This window comes from Delphinus delphis, chromosome 14, assembly GCF_949987515.2.
Source record: "Delphinus delphis chromosome 14, mDelDel1.2, whole genome shotgun sequence".
NCBI classification, from domain to species: Eukaryota; Metazoa; Chordata; class Mammalia; order Artiodactyla; family Delphinidae; genus Delphinus; species Delphinus delphis.
Window position 1 is genome coordinate 49,407,449 of NC_082696.1, and position 19,425 is coordinate 49,426,873.

Consider the following 19,425-nt stretch of genomic DNA (forward strand, 5'->3'; position numbering starts at 1 on the left):
TAGAGTAACCAACATTGAATAATAGGATTTTAGAATCAAAATGGGTTGATGAGGTTGAGTAATTAAACTGCCTCCATTTAGATTTAAGACTGAAGCATGGTGGTTGGTGACTTTTCAAGGTTACGTAAGTTTGTATGAAGCAAAGCTGGCATCTGGCCAGATCTTCTAGATTACAAACCAACATATTCCCCATTGATCTTTGCTCCACTGTGTATCTTTAATTAACATAAAGTGAAACTCCCAAGTCAGCCGTTTTTTAAGCATTGATGAAGTCATTATTGTTCTGTGATCTCTTTTAAAGACAAATTTTACCATCTGCCATTCAGAGAGCCACACAACCCTGCCTGGCTGAGACCACAAGTCACTGAGTCAAGGGCCCCTGCTGGGCCTCAGCTAATCCACTAAATCAGCGCAGCTGCTTATTTACCATCAGCTAATGAAAGGGAAATGGAGTGATTCTAAAAGCCTGGTAACCCATTCAGACTGGGCTTTAGAACCCTTCTTACACTATGTATTTAAATACAGGTGTGTCCTCCATTTAGATATTTGGCAAATTGTTTTCAAGCCAAATAACTAGTCATACTCAACTAGTCATACTCAAGAGCTAGAATGGGTCCAACTGGGAGGCTGTCCTAGTTTCCTGAGCCTGACCTGGCTGAATTCAGGCCTCTCCTGGCAGAGAGCAGGCATTTCCCCTTCCCTGCCTGCTTCTCAGCTCAAGCTGGGAGCAGTATAAGTATACAGGTCTTGCTTGTTCTCAGAGGGTTTCCAGACAAAATGCAAAGTGAGAATAAAGAGAAGGGAAGAGCCATAGGGTAACCATTTTTTTTCTGTCCCTGGATCTCAAGGGGAGGACCCTCCCATTCATTCCTCTGTTTTGTTAGTGTTTATTATGTCACTTCTTCTAAACAAGAAACAGCTTCTACGATGCCAGCCTTTCATTTGTCACATTGGATCAACACTGGTGTAGTGGAGTCCAGATAGACCTGGGTTCCATACCAGCTCTGCCACTTGCTGTGTAACTTTGTTGCGGGTCACAGAACCTCTGTGACCCTCGGTTTCCTTTTCAGTAAAGTGGGACTCATGTGATCACTGAGATTAAGGTAATATTCATGGTAGATGCTTAACAAATGAGATTGATGTTTTATTAATATTAACTAGTTGAATGACCTTGGAAGAGTGCCTTCACATTCAGCTGTTTCCTTATGGGGAATATGAGGAAGTTGATCCCAAAGGTCTCTCAAGCCCTTTTCAGCACTGACAGCTCTGTGGGTCCTTTCTCCAAGGCATTCTTGAATATTGGGGAACTAGCCTCTCACCCAAACACCCCTCTCATTTCCGCCGGTCTAGTACCCTCACGCCCAAGACCCTCTTGCCCGCTCACTCATGCCGCTGTGGAAGCTGCAGATTGCCGAGTTTCCAGGGCTCTAAATCCGTGCCTGTTGCCCGCAGCCCGGGTCTAGAGGCAGACTGGTTGCAGGGGAGGCGGACCCCGAGCTTGGATCCATCGTGGGGCGCCCGGGCCGTGGATCTCCTGGTAGGAGAGGTGAGGAGGACGCAGATGCTACCTACGGATCCAACAGCTTCTGCAAACTTCTTGCCCAATCCGAGCGCCCTCTCCGCCCAGTTCTCGGGGGGCGGCCACGCAGTACGTACTGCGCAAGGGCGGGTGGCCTCGCCCTCCCGGGAAGCGCTAGCTTTCAGGCGCAGGCTCTGAGAAGGAGCCGGAGGCCGCGGGTGCGCAGTAGGGCTCCGGATACCTCCGACCCGCTTCTCATTGGCCCCCACCAGGCGGGGCCCGGGTCTTCGGCCCTCAAGCGGAAAGCGGCGCCGGCTGCGCCACGCCCTCGGGCACCACCCTGCAGCCATGGGCGGGCCCTTGGCTGCCCCCAGCCGGGAAACGCCGGGTAATGAGATGCTAATGAGGCGCGAATAAAGCCTCTGCGGGCCGCGTGCCCTGGTGCGGGAGCCTACACACTGCGTGCTGCCCTGTAATCCCGGCATTTGGTCCGCGCCTCCTCCAACTCCCTTCCTCCGTCCCCGTCCCCCAACCCGCCGGACTGGGACGCCCGCCTGGCAGGAAGCGGCCCCTACGGGCTCCCGAGCCCCCGGGTAAGTTGTCCAGCTGCGCCAAATGTGCGGCCCCCGCCCGCGGAGGCCCGGGGTAGGAGTAGGGATGCGCCTCCGGGGAAATGTGGCTCGCGGCGCTCCTGAATTCCGCCTGGCCGGTCCGGCCCGTCTCTCTGCACCTCCGTCCTGCTCAGCCCCTCCTCAAACTGTACGGTCTGGAGTGTGAGTACCCCCGACCCCCGCTGCCAGTGGTCCAGCTCCCTCTCCATCCTTCCAGACCGGTCCACCCCTCGCACATTATTTGTCCTGGTGTTTCCAGGTTGGGTCCCCCCTCTCCCCACTTCGCCGAGGTCTTCCTCCTTCCCACCCCCTAAGAGAGACCTTCGCCCTTCTTGACGTTCCGTCCGCCCCCATCCAGGTGACCTGCGGCGGCGATTTTCATCTCCTGCTTCGGCCCGGCCGCTGGGTTCGGGCAGGGACCGGTGAGGCGACCGAGCAGCGTGAGGGGGATCAGCCCAAGGATCTCCCCCCATGAGTGCCACCCTCCTCCTACTCGAACTCCCCCGTGGGCAGTTCTCCAGGAATCCCCGTGCCCTCTGATTCCTCCGGGTCCCAGCGTGAGAAAGCTCTCTCCAACACCCCTCAAGTTGCGTGGGGGCCCGAGCGAGGGAGAAGGGGACAAAGGGAGGCCTTGTTTCGGGAGATTCCTGGGAGAGCATGCAGGGATGGGGTGGGGCGTCAATGGGAGTGAGAGGAAGCTGGGAGGGGCGAACCCTGCTGCCCTGTCGCCCCCGCAGTCCCCCAGCCGTACTGTGGCCCACTGGAGCAGTGGCAAGTCACAAGGGAAGTATTTTGACCACAGTGAGTCAGAAATAGACCCAGTTGTGTGTTACTCAGTCAGATGCAACATCCTGGGGCTGTTCCGTGCAGTATTTTGGTGGTGGGAAGTGGAACCTACAGGGTTAGAGACCATCTCCTCCCCGTGGTGAGGCAATGAGCAGCGCTAAGGAGGAGAACTTTGCCCCTGGCATAAGATGCACCCCACACCCAGCGTCACACTGAGTCCCTCGAGGGTGCTGGGCACAGGGAGGCTTGGGGTGAGATAGGGCAGTACATGTGCCTAGCAGCTGGGGTTGCCGGTGTTAGATCTGTCCCTGTCTGTACTGCACGGAAAGCTCTCTTCCTGGGCACCCTGCCCTCTTCACATCCGAGAAATTACCCGTGCTCTGCTTCCAGGGCCCCGAGAAGGCAGGGTAAGAATTCCTGTCCCCTGGGCCCCAGAGATGGAGCAGGGCTTGGAGATCCCTGAGCAAGAAGGCTGAGCTGGAGGCTCCCTGGCTTTCCGTGTGCCCTCTGTGCCCAGGACTGCTGATTTTTCATTTCCAAATTTGGCAAATTTCACTTGGAGTGGAAGGGATAGCAGTTGTCACTGGAGCAGCTGGCAGAGAGCAGCAGAGCCAATCAGGGTTGGACCTGGAGCTCCCTGGGGATACCAGACTTTCTTCTCCCCTTCCTTTTCCCTTCCTCCTTTCTCCAGCCTCTTCCCTTCTCTTCCTTCCTTCTCTCCAGCAGCCACGTGCCCCTGCCCCTCCCTGGGAGCCTCCGAGGTCTCCATGGCCTCACCCACCTCCATCAACCCAGCACATGCCCACTTTGAGAGCGTCCTGCAGGCCCAGCTGTGCCAGGATGTGCTGAGCAGCTTCCAGGGGCTATGCAGGGCCCTGGGGCTGGAGCCCGGTGGGGGGCTGCCCCAGTACCACAAGATCAAGGCCCAGCTCAACTACTGGAGTGCCAAGTCGCTGTGGGCCAAGCTGGACAAGAGAGCAAGCCAGCCTGTCTACCAGCAGGGCCGGGCCTGCACCGGCACTAAGGTGGGTACCCGGTGCCTGGGATGGGGCCTGGAGAGTGGGGGAAGTCAGAGGAGGGGCCAGATGCCATGCCGATGCTGCCTTGTGTGTTCGCAGTGCCTGGTGGTGGGTGCTGGACCTTGTGGGCTGCGGGCTGCTGTGGAGCTGGCGATGCTTGGGGCCCGAGTGGTGCTGGTGGAAAAGCGCACCAAGTTCTCTCGTCACAACGTGCTCCACCTCTGGCCCTTCACTATCCATGACCTTCGGGCACTCGGCGCCAAGAAGTTCTATGGGCGCTTCTGCACAGGCTCCCTGGACCACATCAGTGAGCACCATGTGGTGGCCTGGAGGGGCGGGTGAGCCTGGGCCTAGAGACAGGCCAGTGGAGGGGGTCAGGGGGCTGCTGCTGGGCCGGCCAAGAGGCAGGGTGGATAAGATTCACTTCAGCCAGGCGGCTTTCAGGACTCAGGGCCCTCACCTGTAAAATGGGCAGTTGGACTGAGTGACTTCTAAGACCTTCTCCGGCTCTGACCAGGAACACACTGGTGCTTGGGAAGGCTGTGGGAACCTGGGGTCCCTGTTCCTAATGTCCTCTCCCTTCCAGGCATCCGGCAACTTCAGCTGCTTTTGTTGAAAGTTGCATTACTGCTGGGGGTGGAAATTCACTGGGGTGTCACTTTCACTGGCCTTCAGCCCCCTCCCAGAAAGGGTAAGTACTTCTCTGCTCCCGAGGACCCCCAAGTATTTTTTTCCTTACCTACTTTCCATGGCTGTTGTGAAGGTGTAATTTGATAGTGTGTCATTGCTTTCTAAACCATAAAGCCCTTTAAACGTTTATTTAATTATTTCACTGGATTGTCCTGGGAATACAGGGGCCCCTTCAGATTTCCACACACCCTCTGCCCCAGGGAGTGGTTGGCGTGCCCAGTTCCAGCCCAGCCCCCCAGCCCAACTGGCCAACTATGAATTTGATGTCCTCATCTCTGCAGCTGGAGGTAAATTCGTCCCTGAAGGTGAGTGATATCCCTTCCCTCGAAGAAGCCAGCATCTTGAGCTCCTTGTGGGCCTTTCTAGGCTGTTACACCAGTCGTCCTCCTGCCACCACCCCCCGTCCCCACCTCTAGGCTTCACAGTGCGGGAAATGCGTGGCAAACTGGCCATTGGCATCACGGCCAACTTTGTGAACGGGCGCACGGTGGAAGAGACACAGGTGCCCGAGATCAGCGGCGTGGCCAGGATCTACAACCAGAGCTTCTTCCAGAGCCTGCTTAAAGCCACAGGTCAGGACCACCCTCACAGGGTTTGCCCCCCTCGTGCCTCACTGTGGCCTGCCTCCCACCTCTCCCTCTCAGACCTGTCCACAGTCCAAGGAATCCCGTACTTTTCCATCTTTGTGGTCATGGCAGCAAAGAACTTGAGCCCCCAGGGATTCAGCAGCCACAGCCCCACTCAGCCACCCAGCATGACGAGTCTTAGAAATCTCTCGCAAAATGCATGGGATTTTGCTTTGTGCTTCTTTACATATGCTTTAATATAAAAATGCTATATAACCTGCTGTATAAAAAATAAATAAAATAAAATTCAGGAATTCAAAAAAACAAAGCAAAACAAAATGCTATATATTCAAAATGAAAGTGGATGTGGTACTTCCAGAAGATGCCCTGTGGTTACTTTGGCTTCGCACTGCCACGGCCCCTGGAGTGTGCACATCCCGGTCGGAGAAGCCGGGCTGTCCTCTGCAAGCCTGTGGACTATGTGGTGCACATCGCCCAGCTGCCACCCCACCCAAGTTTCTCATTTTGCTCCACACCTTTAGGCCTCCTGGGCCTGGGACAGATGGTCCGCTGTGCCACCAGAACTCATGGGCCCCCCCTGTGTGTGTGTGGGTAGAGGTGCTGCTGCAGGCTGAGCTGTGATCCCAGCTCTCAGAGGTCAAGCATGGCTGGGGTATTTGGAGAGGTGACACATGATGACGAGGCACATTCCTCGTACCCTGCCCTATCCCCACAGGCATTGATCTGGAGAACATCGTGTACTACAAGGATGACACCCACTACTTTGTGATGACAGCCAAGAAGCAGTGCCTGCTACGGCTGGGGGTGCTGCGTCAGGTGGGGCCCGGGCCCAGGCAGGGAGGGGCTGGGTGGTGGGCCCTGGGAGGTAGGGGCCAGGCCTGGACACAGTCTCTCCTTGGGTGTGGAGGGAGTCCCTCCTCTCTGCGATGGCGCTTCCTCCACCTCGATAAGCTCTTCTCCCCTGGGACTTACGTGGCAACCTGAATCATATTCTGGGCTAAACACCTTATACCAGCCACAGGACTACACAACGTAAGCTCCATGAGGGCAGGGGTTTTGTCCGTCTCTTGTTTACTGATGATTCCCAGTGCCTAGAATGGTGCCTGCTATGTAGTAAGCACCCTGAAAGTATTTGCTGAATGAACTAGTTGAACACCTACTATGTGATAGGTACTTTGTTGAGTTTTATGTTCATTTTCTCACCTAATCCACACGAGTACCTTGAGAAGTTAGGTACGTTATCTCTAAATGATGGGGAAACAGGCTCTGAGAAGTTCAGTGACTTGTCCAAAGCAGGTGTATGGTAACAGTAATGATACTGGGCCTTGGAGGCAGGGTGGGACCTGGGACCCCCAGCGAGCGGCAGGCTGAGAGTTGAGGACAGGGCTCGAGTGTGGGAGGCTGGACATTCAAATTCTCCTCCCAGCTCAGCCTTCAACTGCTGTGTAGTCTGGGGAAGCCCGTTCCTGGGGCCTCAGGATGTGTACCTTCTACACCTAAGGGGATGTGATGGCCCAACTGACCCTGCTGGTTCTGATCTGTTGGCCACATAGGACTGGCCGGAGACCGACCGGCTGCTGGGCAGCGCCAACGTGGCGCCCGAGGCTTTGCAGCGCTTTGCTCGGGCAGCTGCCAACTTCGCCACCCACGGCAAGCTTGGGAAGCTGGAGTTTGCCCAGGATGCCCACGGGCGGCCCGACGTCTCTGCCTTTGACTTCACAAGCATGATGCGGGCAGAGAGCTCTGCTCGGGTGCAGGAGAAGCATGGCGCCCGCCTGCTGCTGGGGCTGGTTGGGGACTGCCTGGTGGAGGTGAGGGGTCAGTGTTCGCTGATTGGGGAGGGGCTCTCCGGACCCCTTGTGAGGAGGCACAGGGGTTCCCTGGCTGGGGGAGGAAGCAGCCTCGTGGGAAGGAGGGGGTATAAAAAGGTCTGCTTCTTGTAAGGAGGAGCAGAAGGTGGCTTGGTGTGTCAGGGCCCCCTCTGCTATGGCCCTGCAGTCATCTGGGCGTGGACACCCTTGTTGGACTCTCCCTGAACTGTTTCCTGTCCTTCTGCCCCTGCAGCCCTTCTGGCCCCTGGGCACTGGAGTGGCCCGGGGCTTCTTGGCAGCCTTTGACGCCGCCTGGATGGTGAAGCGCTGGGCAGAGGGCGCTGGGCCCCTAGAGGTGTTGGCAGAGAGGTGAGGCCTGAATTGGGGAGTTGGGGGGCGGGGTGGGGGCAGGGCTGGGTATAGGACAAGAGTCAGGAGTAGGGTCGGGGATGCTGGTTGAGTAGATGGGGGCGTAGAGAAAAGAGAACGCAGGAAAGGCCTGGCACTTCTGGAGGGGTGGGTGCTGATAGTGCCCTCCCACTTGTGCCCGATCCCGCCCTCATCTCCCCAGAGAGAGCTTGTACCAGCTCCTGTCACAGACATCCCCAGAAAACATGCACCGCAATGTGGCCCAGTATGGGCTGGACCCAGCCTCCCGCTATCCCAACCTGAATCTCCGGGCCGTGACCCCCAGTCAGGTCAGAACCCCTGGCACCACCCGCCAAGACTTCCCGGGTCAGCTCCCGCACCCCAGGTCAGGCCTTCCCTCCTGTGGTCTGCCCAGTCCCTGCCCTGCGGGTGAGTCCCACCCAGGCAGCCCCTCCCCCATGGGCTGGGGGGGGGGGCGGCGGGGGTGTGTGTGGTCCGCCTGCCTGGAGACCTGAAAGGGGCTGCCTTAGGTACGAGACCTGTATGATGTGGAGGCCAAGGAGCCTGTGCAGAGAATGAGTGACAAGACAGACTCAAGAAAGCCGGCCACTGGTGAGCAGGCCTTCCTCCGGGGCCATGTCCAAAATATTTACCAAGCAGTGAGGCACGAGCACCAATGATCAGAACAGTGGTAGACGCTGGTGGCAGGGAGCAGGGTGCTGGAGCACTGCTGGGTGGTGGAGATGTTTGGGGCCTCCTGGAGAGTGCAGGGCAGTGGGGTGCTCAGCAGCAGCCATTTGCCAACTTGTGTGGAGTATTTCAGCACTCTAACAGCCGCTGTAACGCAGCAGCTGGATGGCAGCGGAGCTGCACTGTTCTCAGCTGTCTGCCCCTTCCCGCCTTGCAGACCCCAAACCTGCCTCTCCTTTTAATCTCTGGGCCTCCCTTGCCCCTCAGCTCATAGCCTGCTGCCCTCTCTGTGGCCAGCAGTGGTTTCACTCTATTCATTCCCCTACTTTATTGCCAGAAAGATTTTTTCAAATGAGAAAACTGGGATGAAGGAGGTGCTGCTGACAGTGAGTGTTAGGCTGGTGCCCAGTAGGCGTGGGTCCCTGCTTCCCCCTCCCATATAGACCCCGCACCCAGCAGCTGGGCTCTCTCTGCGGGCCCTGGTGCCTTCAGTACAGCGTGGCTTCCTCTCCTAGGGTCGGTGGCCACCCAGGAGGAGCTGCTACACTGGTGCCAGGAGCAGACGGCTGGGTACCCAGGGGTCCACGTCACCGACCTGTCTTCCTCCTGGGCGGATGGGCTGGCTCTGTGTGCCCTCGTGCACCGGCTGCGGCCCGGCCTGCTGTGAGTCAGGCATTGGGCTTGGGGGTCCCTGATAGCTCCTCCCTCTCTAGGCAGTGTGGAATGGTGGGCGATCACTGTGTAGGAGTTAGCACACCCAGCTGCGTCCCAGGCCACCCCTTGCTAATAATCCTGCTCTAGTCACTTTGCTTCCCTAGAGATAGATTTCCCGCCTGACTCTGCCTGCCCATGAGAATCAAATGCATTCAATACGGAGAGCTTTGTGAGTGGTAGAAGCCCCCCAAGGCCAGATGCTGTTGTCACGGGAGGGGTGGGGGGTAGGTAGCACAGAGAATAAAAACCCTTTATGCCCTCTCCTCCCTTTCCCGGTGTCCCTCCCCTACTGCTCTCTCCCCCTTCCATGGGGCAAGTTCTGGTCTCCCACTGGCCTTTCTCCCTGACGCCCCACAGGGAACCCTCAGAGCTGCAGGGAGTCGGGGCTCTGGAAGCGACTTCTTGGGCGCTGAAGATGGCAGAGCATGAGCTGGGCATCACGCCTGTGTTGTCCGCACAGGCAATGGTGGCAGGGAATGACCCACTGGGCCTCATTGCCTACCTCAGCCACTTCCATAGTGCCTTCAAGAGCACACCTCACAACCCAGGTGACCCGGAGGTGGGGAGGACGGGGTGGGGTGAAGAGGGAGGGAGGGAGGGAGGGAGGGAGTGTGTGTGTGTGTGTGTGTGTGTGCGCGTGTGTGTGCGCGTGTGTGTGTGTGAGTGAGAGAGCGTGCCCTCTACGGGACAGCCTGGGAGAGGTATCCTCTATCCTTCTGGGCTGGCACATAGCTGTCTGTTCTGGGGGGTACAGTATCGGCCCCCTATCTACCCTGATTCTCCCAGCAGGCCCAGTCAGCCAAGGCTCCCCAGGCACTGCCAGCGCTGTGCTGTTCCTCGGCAAACTGCAGAGGACCCTGCAACGGACCCGGGCCCAGGTGGGGAGTTTGGGTGGGGTTGACCTGGGCAGTGGGTTCCTTGTGGGGATCCCTGGGGTGATGAGGATGTTCAGAATGGGGGAAGGGGAGAACTGGGGGCTCAGAACGTAGGACTTCTTACAGGGAAATGGGGAGGATGCTGGTGGCAAGAAGCCTCGTGTGGAGGTAAATGCACGCAGGGGCCGGACAGTCCCTTCCCTGAGGTACTCTTTCCCATATCCTGTCCCCCCAGGCCTTGCTCGCCACCCCAGCTCCTTGTAACCTCCCCCCGCACCATCCAGTCTCGCTTCCTAGTCTCACTCCCTATCCCTTCCAGTCCTTTCTATTCATCTGTACACATGGACTCCCCAGCTGATCCTGCCCCTCTGCCTCTGGGCCTGAGCACTTACCTTTTTAGGTAGAGGCTGAGACCCCAAGTACTGAGGAGCCACCTGTCCCAGAGCCTGATGTACCAGTGACACCCCCATCCCAATACCAGGAGGTGAGAACAGGGGCCCTGTCTGCAGGCAGAGGCCTTGGAAGGGCAGGGAGGGGAAGGGAAAAACTTGGCAGCTGCCTCGGACTCCAGCTGACCTGCGGCCTGGGGGTTGGTGCAGGCCAGTGCCGAGGATCTGTGTGCACTGTGTGGGGAACACCTCTATATCCTGGAACGCCTCTGTGCCAATGGCCGTTTCTTCCACCGGAGCTGCTTCCGTTGCCATATCTGTGAGGCCACATTATGGCCAAGTGGCTACGGGCAGCACCCAGGAGATGGTGAGTGGGCCTGGGAGGCATTCAGAGGGACTCTGGGTCTGGCCCTGCTTGGGGGGGCCAGGAGCTTGAAGGTGGAGGGGAACCGGGGTGCTGGGCATGAGGTAGAAGCAGGCTGAAGATGACACTTTCTTCTCCTGAGCTCCGTCTCCTCTGTCCCCTCCAAAGCCCCAAATGCGGGGTTCTGAGAAGCCAGGAGGCTGGTAGAAATTTATCAGCCAATGCAGAGGCCTGTCACCCCCACCTTCCCTGATAAACCGAACATCTGTTCACCGGGCTGCCTGCATCTGATGGCTCCTCCCCTCTCCCGCCTTCTCAGGACATTTTTACTGCCTCCAGCACCTGCCCCAGCCAGGCCACAAAGAGGATAGCAGCGACAGAGGCCCTGAGAGTCAGGTAAAAGCTGTGGAAGTGTGGGATGGAGGGTGGGAAGGAGGAAAGGGCTCTCTAAGCCCGAGACTTTGCTGGGGGTAACTGAATGTTCTCCACTAGTGTAAACTGCATGATGGCAGGGATCTCTGTACCGTCTTACTTGTTGATGAATCCCAAGTATCTAGAACACTGCCTCACACTGTTCGGTAGACGGCATAAATGAATGAACGCCAGGGCCCACATCTGTCTCAAGGGGCTGCCTCAACCCACCCTGGCCAGGTCACTGACCAGAGCATATGGTGGCTCTTCTAGGACCTTCTGACACACAGTGAGAATAACATGCCATCACGCCCCTCGATTCCCGGGGCCCCCCAGGAGGGGACCACTCCTGTCCCAAGCCAGCCCACCCGTCAGCTGATCCGCCTCTCCAGCCCAGAACGCCAGCGGTTATCCTCCCTTCATCTCACCCCTGACCCGGAAATGGAGGCTCCACCCAAGCCGCCCCGAAGCTGCTCCGTCTTGGCCCGCCAGGCCCTAGAGGGAAGCTTTGTGGGCTGGGGAATGCCAGTCCAGAGCCCTCAAGGTAGCTGCTGGCCCAGGGTGGGGATGGGAGGGTGGTATTCGGATTCTTGGACGGGGATGTGGGGAATGGGGAGGGAGGTCCTGCGGATCTCAGCCCATATCCACTTCTCTGCTCAGTTCTTGTGGCCGTGGAGAAGGAGGAAGAAGAGAGTCCCTGCTCCAGTGACGAGGAAGCAGAGGAAGACGTGCCATTGGACTCAGACACAGAACAGGTGAGTGGGAGGAACCTGGCCACCTATTCTGCCCAAGCCAGCACACATCCACTAAATATACCCTGGCCCCTGCCCAGGAGAAACCCACAGCACCCATCCTCTTGAGCCCAAATGACTCTGAATGTCTTCTCACCCAGGCTGACTCTTTCATGTCTCTAGGCCTCCACCTTTTCTATCAGAACTTATCCCACTTCCAGCCCAGGGTCTTTCTGGTCCCTTTCAAATGCAGCTTTCCCAACCCCTATCCACCTGACCCTGTCATAGGTTCTGTGGAACTTGGCTAAGAACTCTGGCACCATGAACAGTTACCCAACGTGGCGTCGGACTTTGCTGCGCCGTGCTAAGGAGGAGGAGATGAAGCGGTTCTGCAAGGCTCAGGTGCGGCCTAGGGGTTCCCGGAGGTTCTAACGGGATCAGGGTTCTGAGACTGGGGATCAGAGCTCCTCCGGGACTCTGTTCTTGAGCAATCTGCAGACTCCTGGGCCTTCTGTCTTGTACTCAGGCCATCCAACGGCGACAAAATGAGATCGAGGCTGCCCTGAGGGAGCTGGAGGCCAAGGGCACGGAGCTGGAGCTGGCTTTGAGGAGCCGGAGCAGTGAGTGAAGACAGGGAGGATAAATGAGCCTAGGACACCTCTGCCTCCTGGCCCTGTGTTCCACCCCCAGCGACCCCCAGACTACCAGGCTGTGGCCCACAGCAGGTTCTGTTCCTCATGCCGTGATTCCTGTGACCCTCCTTAGAAGCCTGACTGGCCCCTCTTCTTCCTTCTTGTCAGGTTCCCCCGAACAGCAAAAGGCACTATGGCTAGAACAGTTGCTACAGCTTGTTCAGAAGAAAAACAGCCTGGTGGCTGAGGAGGCTGAGCTCATGATCACGTAAGGGGTGTCGGAGTTGGGGCGTGGGGGGCAATGGCGTGTGAGCCAGGCCCCACAGCCAGGTCTTCGGTCACCCTAGACACCTGTGCCTTTTCTATCCCTGCCCCCCACAGGGTGCAGGAGCTGAACTTGGAGGAGAAACAGTGGCAGCTGGACCAAGAACTGCGAACCTACATGAACCGGGAAGGTAGGTGGGATGTGGGGAGAGGCTGGTATTTGCACAAGCCTCGTGATCTCAGATACTGCCCAGGCAACAGTCCTCTAGTCTGAGTACCTCTGAGGCTGAACTGCCTTTTGAATTGCTTCTTGAACTGCAGGAAGCCAGAGGATGGGGCTCCAGGCCCACATTCTGCGCCTTCAGTTCAATCACAGCTGCACAACTGGGCTTTTACACAAGATTCCTTTAAAAGTGGTATTGCTGCTAAACAATGCTAGAAAACCATTAGTGTTGATAAACCAAATTCAGAGTGGGAAACAGCTGGGGTTGTAGAAGTCACACAGGCCGGGATTAGGTTGTGCCTCCCCTGCCGTCCTCCCCGTTCTCTGTTCTCTAAGTAAGTAAGTTTCACCCCTCCCTTCAGAAACCCTGAAGACAGCTGCTGACCGGCAGGCTGAGGACCAGGTCCTGAGGAAGCTAGTGGACGTGGTGAACCAGCGAGATGCCCTCATCCGCTTCCAGGAGGAGCGCAGGCTCAGTGAGCTGGCCTCGGGGCCAGGGCCCCAGGGCTAGAAGAGGGTAGGCTGCCTGTCTTCTTCTCTGCAAGGAAGACTGCCTCACCCCAGGTCAGTGCCACCCTGTTCATCAGGGCTGCCTGGGAGAGGCCTCACTGTTTACAATAAAAAAGCTTCTGCCGTAAACAGGACTTTGGCTGCCTACAGGGGGGAGGTGGGGGAGTGTGCAGGGAGGGCAGCTGTGTAGGAGCCTGAAGGTCTACACTGTGACAATCACACCGACCCTTGGCCCCAATCACTGCCTCTACAAGGAAAAAGGCAGTGCCACCAAAGTGTCAAGCTTTATTGTTCCTCTGCTCTGTCTACTTCCTGCTGTCCCAGGAGCCCGGCTGGCTGGGACTCTGAGCCCAGGTCCTGGGCCTCCCTTGCCCTTCCCAGCACATGCTGGAGCTCAGCTCGGGCCCGACACAAGCCCTTGGCCTCCTGCACGTGGAAGAGATAGAAGGCACCCGCCCCCAGTACCAGTCCTACACTGGGGGTCCAGAGCAGTACAGCAACTTCCCTGATCTCTCCTCCAGCCGCCAGGGCACACAGCAACGCCAGGAGAAGAAGCCCTAGACCAATCACGTAGCCAGCGATGGTGGCCCACCAGCGACCTTGAGCCATGCCCTGGTCCAGTTCTGTCCAGGCCTCCCGTAGCACACTGATCAGCGGAGACCTCTCTGCTGGTCCTAGAACAAAGCGGGACAGTGGGGAGGGAGAGTGAGGGTCTGAGGGAGGGATGGGGCTGCCCCATGGGGAAGGGCCAAGGAAAAGGATGGGGCTGACTCACCATGGGTAGGGCTGGGGTTGTGCTGGGGGGGGCTGTGTCTCACACACAGAGTAGCCATCAGCGCCTCATGATCGGAGAGGGGGCTGCCGCCGTGAGGCTCGTGGCCTGTAGTAGTTCTGAGAGTCTTACAGAAGATGTATAGCCCAGACACCGCCTAGAAAAAGAGCCAGAGAGAAATTTCTGAGAGCGCCTTTCCCAGAGAACCAGTTCCTGGCTATCCCATTCTCCAGCCGCCACTGATAAAGACTAGACTAGTTGGACAAAGAATCAGCATAGGCTGATATGCCATGAAGAGAGACAGAGACTGAAGGCACATTGCAGGGAGACGTCTGACCTTATAAAGCACGTAGTCAATACGGATACCCAAGGGGAACTGCTCTAGCTCCTGCTGGTTGACGTAGCAGTTCTGCGGTACCATCGTACAGCCTTCTTCAGGGCCCTAGGTGAAGAGTGGGCTTGAATGAGGATGCAGGGGGAAGGAGGAGGGAGAGAGGCTGAGGGTGTAGGTGGGGAAATAATCAGGCAGGTCCTCACCTTGAAGTCCCGAGTCTCCAGATAGGCATCCTGCAGTCCCGTCCACTCCTTCAGCAGGCGGAAGCCCAGGTCCTTTGGGTGCAAGTTGAGGTCCCCACACAATAGAACCACATCAGCTTTCTTGGACGTGTGGCTGGGGGAACCAAGATGGTAAGGCGGGAACTCTTCCCTCACCAGCTCTGCCCTAAAAGTGGGGCCTTAGCCACCCTCAGTTCCTGGACCCCATCCCACTTCCCCTGTCAAGCCCAGGCTCACACACTGGATGAACTGGGCCAGTTCCCAAGCTTGGGCCACACGATGTGCTAGGTAGATGTCCTTCTGTCTATTGTACTCGGCATGGAGCTGAACAAGATAGAGGAGATAATTGCAGATGAGACTGAGGGTCCCAAGGGCAGGAGTAAATCAAGCTTGCATCTGTCACTTGGCACGCTGCTTGGTAAAATATGTGTGAACCTTGCCTACTGGCCTTGGGAGATCCTGCTGCCACGCCTCACCCCAAGGCAGCCTGGCTAAAGGAGGAGTCCCATCTTCTCCCTCCCAGGACCAGGACGCCTGTCCCAGCCTTAAGCACTGCCGCCCTCACTCACATGGGTCACGTAGGCGTTGAGCACCAATCCACCCAGACGGAGCACCAGCAGCCCCACGGCCTTCCCACAGAACCAGTCACCGTGGTGGATCTGTAGGCAGGAGGGGGCGGGAACTCAGGGCACTGCTACCCTCTTTCTGCCCATCCCCTGCAGCCCTAGGAAGGCCACCTCCTTTACCATGTGTCACAGGGCGGCGGGGTGGGGAAGGGACGTGGAAGAGGTCAGAGGTCAGGCTCACCATGTAGGGGTAGCCATTGAGGGTGAAGACGTGCTGGGTGAATTCCTGGATTGGGTGTTTGGAGAAGACACAGAGACCACTGCCAATGATGCCACTGAAAAGCCAAGTCCTAGTCAAGAGCCACAAAAGCAAGGAGAGAAATACCCAGCCCCCTCCCCCTCCCTCGTCTCCCAGCTCTTATCAGCTACTGTTTCTCCCTCTGCTGCTGGTACCACCCCAGATCAAAGCTCAAAGAGACGGCATTTACGTGGGCGGACAGGATGGCCTGATGATAAATCTGATGAGCTGAAGAGCTAGGTCTTCCTCATTCCACCTTCTCCTGCTCCCACACTCAGAAGAGAGGGCGCTGGGGCAGAGGGAGGCGGGCGCAGGAAGCACGGGGAAGGGCTGGCTGGCAGGGCCCAGGGCCTCCAGCTCTGAGATCAGGCTTCGGGGCCAGTGGGCTTCTCACCTCCTGAAGTAGTGTGCTGCTGGGTAGGCGGGGAGCAGCTTCTGCCTCAGGTACTGGAAGTCCTGCTCGCTCCACACCTGAGGGGAGGGGTGACGATACCTGCCGGTCCTTCCCCCAGGGCGGGAGCGCCCGCCCGCGCCCCAGCCGCCCCCACTCCCGCCGGGCTTCCACACCAGCTCCGCGCGGCCCCACCTCCTCCAGGAGAGCTAGGTCGAAGCTCTCCCTGTTCAGAAAGTCTCCCAGGCGCTTAACGCGGTCGGCCCGGTGCTTGCTCAGGTAGGGAATGCCCCTGAGGACGAAAAGCGCAGGGGAGGTGACGGCTGGGGCCAGGCGCGGGCCCCGGAGGTAGGGGTTGCCCCGCACCCCGAGGGTGTAGGGCAGGGGAGCGCCGTGGGCTGGCTGTGCGAAAGGCCTCCTGCCTCTGGCGAGGGGGACGGCGGCCCCAGACCCGGGTCGGCGGGCGCACTCACCAGCAGTTGAGGTTAAAGACCTTCAGTCGCAGGGAGAAGTTGGGCTTCATGGCAGGGACGCTCGGCGGCGCGGGACGGCTCGGCCTCCGCAGCGACGGTCGCGTTGGGGACAGCGGCGGGCGGGCGGCCTTCCCCGCGGGGAACCGCGCACAGGTGCTCGCCCTACTCCCGCTCTCCCGGGAAGGCCGCGGCCGCGAAGTGCCCGCGCCCGGGGACTGACTCCCGCGTTACCCGGGCAACCGGCCGGCTGGCCCCAACCTGGCTGCGCGGCAACCCGGAAAGGCGATCTGCGGTGAAATCAGGCGCTGACTGGAGGCGACTACCGCGCTGGAGGACCCTGGGCTTGGGGTCCCAGAGGAGGTCCGTGGATGGCGGGGGCGGCGGCGGCGAACCACGCTGACGCACGCTAGGCGTGGGGTCCCTGTTCCTTTTCTCCGAAGCTCGTCGCTGGTGGCGGCCGCCCGCGCGCCCTCTCCACCCTCTCGAACGCCTCAACAGCAACAGGCACAAAGTTGAGGAAAGGGCGGACCTTCGCCGACCGCCCCGCCCCCGGCCCCCTCCTTCCGGCGAGCGGCGGGGGCGGGGCCGCGCGGTTGCCCTGGCGACGCGCTATGTTTGTGAGCCGAGGAGTCCTTGCGCGCAGCCATGGCGAGCAGCTCGCAGACGCCGCCCGAGCAGCCGCTGCAGGTGAAGGTGGTGGGGCTCTTCAAAAGCTCCAGCTTTCAAATTGCGAAGAGCGCCGCTGAGGTAACCGCGAAGAAACCACAAGGGCGGGAAGGCCCGTCCGGCTTCCGAGTCGTGCGCCTCCTGGTGGCGGGGGTCGAGGTTCAGGGAGGGGATGTCCCGGCCGGGGTGGGCTGTCTCTGGATGGATATCTGCGTGCAGAGGGTGAGGGCCGGTCCAGGCGGGAGTTACACTTCGAGAAGGGCTACCTTTAAAGAGAGATCCGAGCGAAGGAATCGTTCAGAACCTTTTTGGGAATAACACACATTTTATCCCACGTTAATTTTTTTTTTTTTGCGGCACGCGGGCCTTCCTACGTTAATTTTTAACTGAAATTATAGATTTTAAAACTTTGTGAAAAAAATGTTACCATATAACTAGCTGATTTTTTTACAAACTCCTTTCCCAAGTGATTTTTGAAAACTATTCATTCGGGGAGGGTTTTTGTTGTTTTTCTTTAAAGTTTCTATAGCAGTCACTGCATTCCAGTTGAATTAGGTGCTTATGGGATTTCTTAACAAATGACCCACAAGTGCTTTGGAGACTACAGACATTTCTTTGTAAACATGCAGAACAATGTAAAATGAAAAACACTTTAAGTAACTGGAAGAATTAGGCCAGGTCAGTAATGCCGCAGCATTCCTACAACCCGAATGCAGGAGAAATGTAGAAGTGTATAAAATGTTGAAATGTAAAATTCAGCACTTCTTTGGGGTTTGCTCCAGAAATGCTGTTGTAAGATTATGCCAAGCTTCTCTCCTTCAAAACCCCAATAGGCTCCAGGACAATGCCTTATTCATGTCTGTACCTCCCAAAGTACCCAGCTGGATACTTGAAACAAAATGTTCCCAAATAGAATTAATCTTAAGAAATTCCTAACTTCTTACCTGCTCCAAGTCCACAGAGTTACAGTCTGAATTTAAATCAAGTCAGGAAATAGTGACTAATTTGTGAAATAGGTAAAGTTTACATTAAGATGAAGAGAACAAGTGATAAGAAGTCTGTGAAAATGATACATGGATCATTAAAAGAAGTAGAAATTATGGACTGTGTTAGCTGGGCTGATAGGATCAGCAAAGTTATATGGCTCAAATTGTATTTAATAAGTGTGAGGGATTTTTTTTCTCTTGTTTTTCTTAGCTCCTTTTCTGAAGGCATATGTTTTCTCCACACTGTAGAGAAGACGTTGGCATATTTTTTTTCTGTAAAGTCCACATATAAAATTATTAGGCCTTTGGAACCATAGGTTCTCAGTCATGACTACTCAACTGTGTCCTTGTGCAAAAGCAGCCACAGACAGTATGTAAATGAATGGTGGTTTTCCAATAAAACTTTTATTATGGACACTGAAATTGGACTTGCATATAATTTCACAGGACATGAAATGATTCTTCTTGTGATTCTTTTTCAACTGTTTAAAAATCTAAAAATTATTCTTAGTTCTCAAGTCTTACCAAAACAGGCAGTGGTCCAGCTTTGGCCTGCTGGCCACAGTTTGCCAACCCCTGTTGCAGAGGACACTAAGTCAAGCAAACAATGTCTTTATTATATTAATAATGTTAATTTTCACTTTCTTAAGTTTTGCCTACCATAGCTCTATTTGAATATGAAAATATATGAATGTAAATTCAGTTAGTTCTGTTAATAGAGGATCCTTGAATATATTTCCAACATGATCACTTGTGAGCAATCCCTGATGCCTAATTAACTGAAAGATTTAGATTTATAAAGAGTATTACATAATGTAGTCCCTTCTGGAACAAATTATGAAGAAAGCATGATTAAGTATGCTTAATTTGAAAACTATTGGGCTTATTAGTTATTCCAGATGGTCCCTCAGAAACAGCAGTCATCCTGTACGACTGCCTCAGACAGAGCACAGACGCTGGAATTGAGAAAAAGGACACATCAGCTGTTGGTTGGGTACAGCAGACTAAGAAGGAAATGGCCAGATTGCTGTTGCCCTCTTCTGCTACCCCTGATCCCAAAGCAGGGTACACTCACATCCTGGCTTTCTCCCCCTTAGACTGTCCACCCTGGGTGAAGCACGCCAAGTCAGTGTCCCCTTAGACCACAACAGAAGTGGCCAGATGACACTTTTCCCTTGTTGGTCCATTTACTTCTCAGACTTGCTCAGAAAGGTGATGCCTAACTGTTACTGCCTCAACTGTCTTCCCTTGCTTTAGGAGGAGGCAAAGTGTAACATAACAGGAAGCAAAACTTTTTTTTTTGACAGATGTTGTTAACCAGTAAGAATTTTCTCTGATTCATATAGACAAAACAAAATACATTAAGTCAATACATGCTTAATGTCTAGACCAAAACACATTTAATATTTACTTCTCTTTTTCCCAAGGGGTATAACCACAACAATATCCTTTTGGTCATTCTCCATATGTCAGTGAATTAAAGCAATAACATTTATTTTAGTTAAAAGTATCCATAGAGGGGC

The 19,425-nt window shown here is 56.1% G+C and overlaps 3 protein-coding genes and 1 long non-coding RNA gene across 12 annotated transcripts in view; 2 read left to right on the forward strand and 2 right to left on the reverse strand.

Moving 5' to 3' along the window:
- The first annotated feature begins 1,700 nt into the window (after nucleotides 1–1,700).
- On the forward strand, nucleotides 1,701–13,341 carry MICAL1 (microtubule associated monooxygenase, calponin and LIM domain containing 1). Of its 6 annotated transcripts, none has more exons than XM_060030112.2 (26): nucleotides 1,701–2,112; nucleotides 2,489–2,716; nucleotides 3,643–3,941; nucleotides 4,035–4,242; nucleotides 4,522–4,626; nucleotides 4,826–4,930; nucleotides 5,042–5,197; nucleotides 5,928–6,028; nucleotides 6,766–7,023; nucleotides 7,277–7,392; nucleotides 7,595–7,721; nucleotides 7,923–8,004; nucleotides 8,598–8,745; nucleotides 9,154–9,344; nucleotides 9,583–9,674; nucleotides 9,798–9,839; nucleotides 10,072–10,155; nucleotides 10,271–10,427; nucleotides 10,744–10,820; nucleotides 11,109–11,379; nucleotides 11,496–11,590; nucleotides 11,855–11,968; nucleotides 12,093–12,186; nucleotides 12,367–12,466; nucleotides 12,580–12,653; nucleotides 13,048–13,341. In XM_060030112.2, exons 3-26 carry the CDS (start codon nucleotides 3,684–3,686, stop codon nucleotides 13,194–13,196), a joined length of 3,204 nt encoding a protein of 1,067 aa, XP_059886095.1. In that variant the 5' UTR covers nucleotides 1,701–2,112; nucleotides 2,489–2,716; nucleotides 3,643–3,683; the 3' UTR covers nucleotides 13,197–13,341. The 6 variants fall into 6 exon arrangements, with proteins under 6 accessions (XP_059886095.1, XP_059886096.1, XP_059886097.1 ...); XM_060030113.2 differs by having other exon boundaries at nucleotides 2,489–2,552; nucleotides 3,640–3,941; XM_060030114.2 differs by having other exon boundaries at nucleotides 2,489–2,552.
- Nucleotides 13,342–13,464: 123 nt separating this feature from the next.
- Nucleotides 13,465–16,742, reverse strand: SMPD2 (sphingomyelin phosphodiesterase 2). Its single transcript, XM_060030117.1, has 10 exons — nucleotides 16,251–16,742; nucleotides 15,973–16,069; nucleotides 15,781–15,857; nucleotides 15,330–15,423; nucleotides 15,092–15,181; nucleotides 14,764–14,846; nucleotides 14,505–14,637; nucleotides 14,305–14,409; nucleotides 13,971–14,124; nucleotides 13,465–13,869 (listed from the first exon to the last, which is right to left on the reverse strand). Exons 1-10 carry the CDS (start codon nucleotides 16,298–16,300, stop codon nucleotides 13,481–13,483), a joined length of 1,272 nt encoding a protein of 423 aa, XP_059886100.1. The 5' UTR covers nucleotides 16,301–16,742; the 3' UTR covers nucleotides 13,465–13,480.
- A 4-nt stretch (nucleotides 16,743–16,746) lies between these two features.
- The window catches only part of PPIL6 (peptidylprolyl isomerase like 6), a 34,538-nt gene continuing 31,859 nt past the window's right edge, over nucleotides 16,747–19,425 (forward strand). For all 4 annotated transcript variants that reach the window (XM_060030119.1, XM_060030122.1, XM_060030120.1 and 1 more), the window contains exon 1: nucleotides 16,747–16,997. In XM_060030119.1, coding sequence (XP_059886102.1) covers nucleotides 16,896–16,997 — 102 coding nt within the window. In that variant the 5' untranslated portion in view covers nucleotides 16,747–16,895. The remainder of the gene's footprint in view (nucleotides 16,998–19,425) is intronic.
- Nucleotides 17,086–19,425, reverse strand: part of LOC132437005 (uncharacterized) — a 41,311-nt gene continuing 38,971 nt past the window's right edge. Inside the window, exon 3 of the long non-coding RNA XR_009521944.1 lies at nucleotides 17,086–17,182. This is a non-coding gene — a long non-coding RNA (uncharacterized lncRNA). The remainder of the gene's footprint in view (nucleotides 17,183–19,425) is intronic.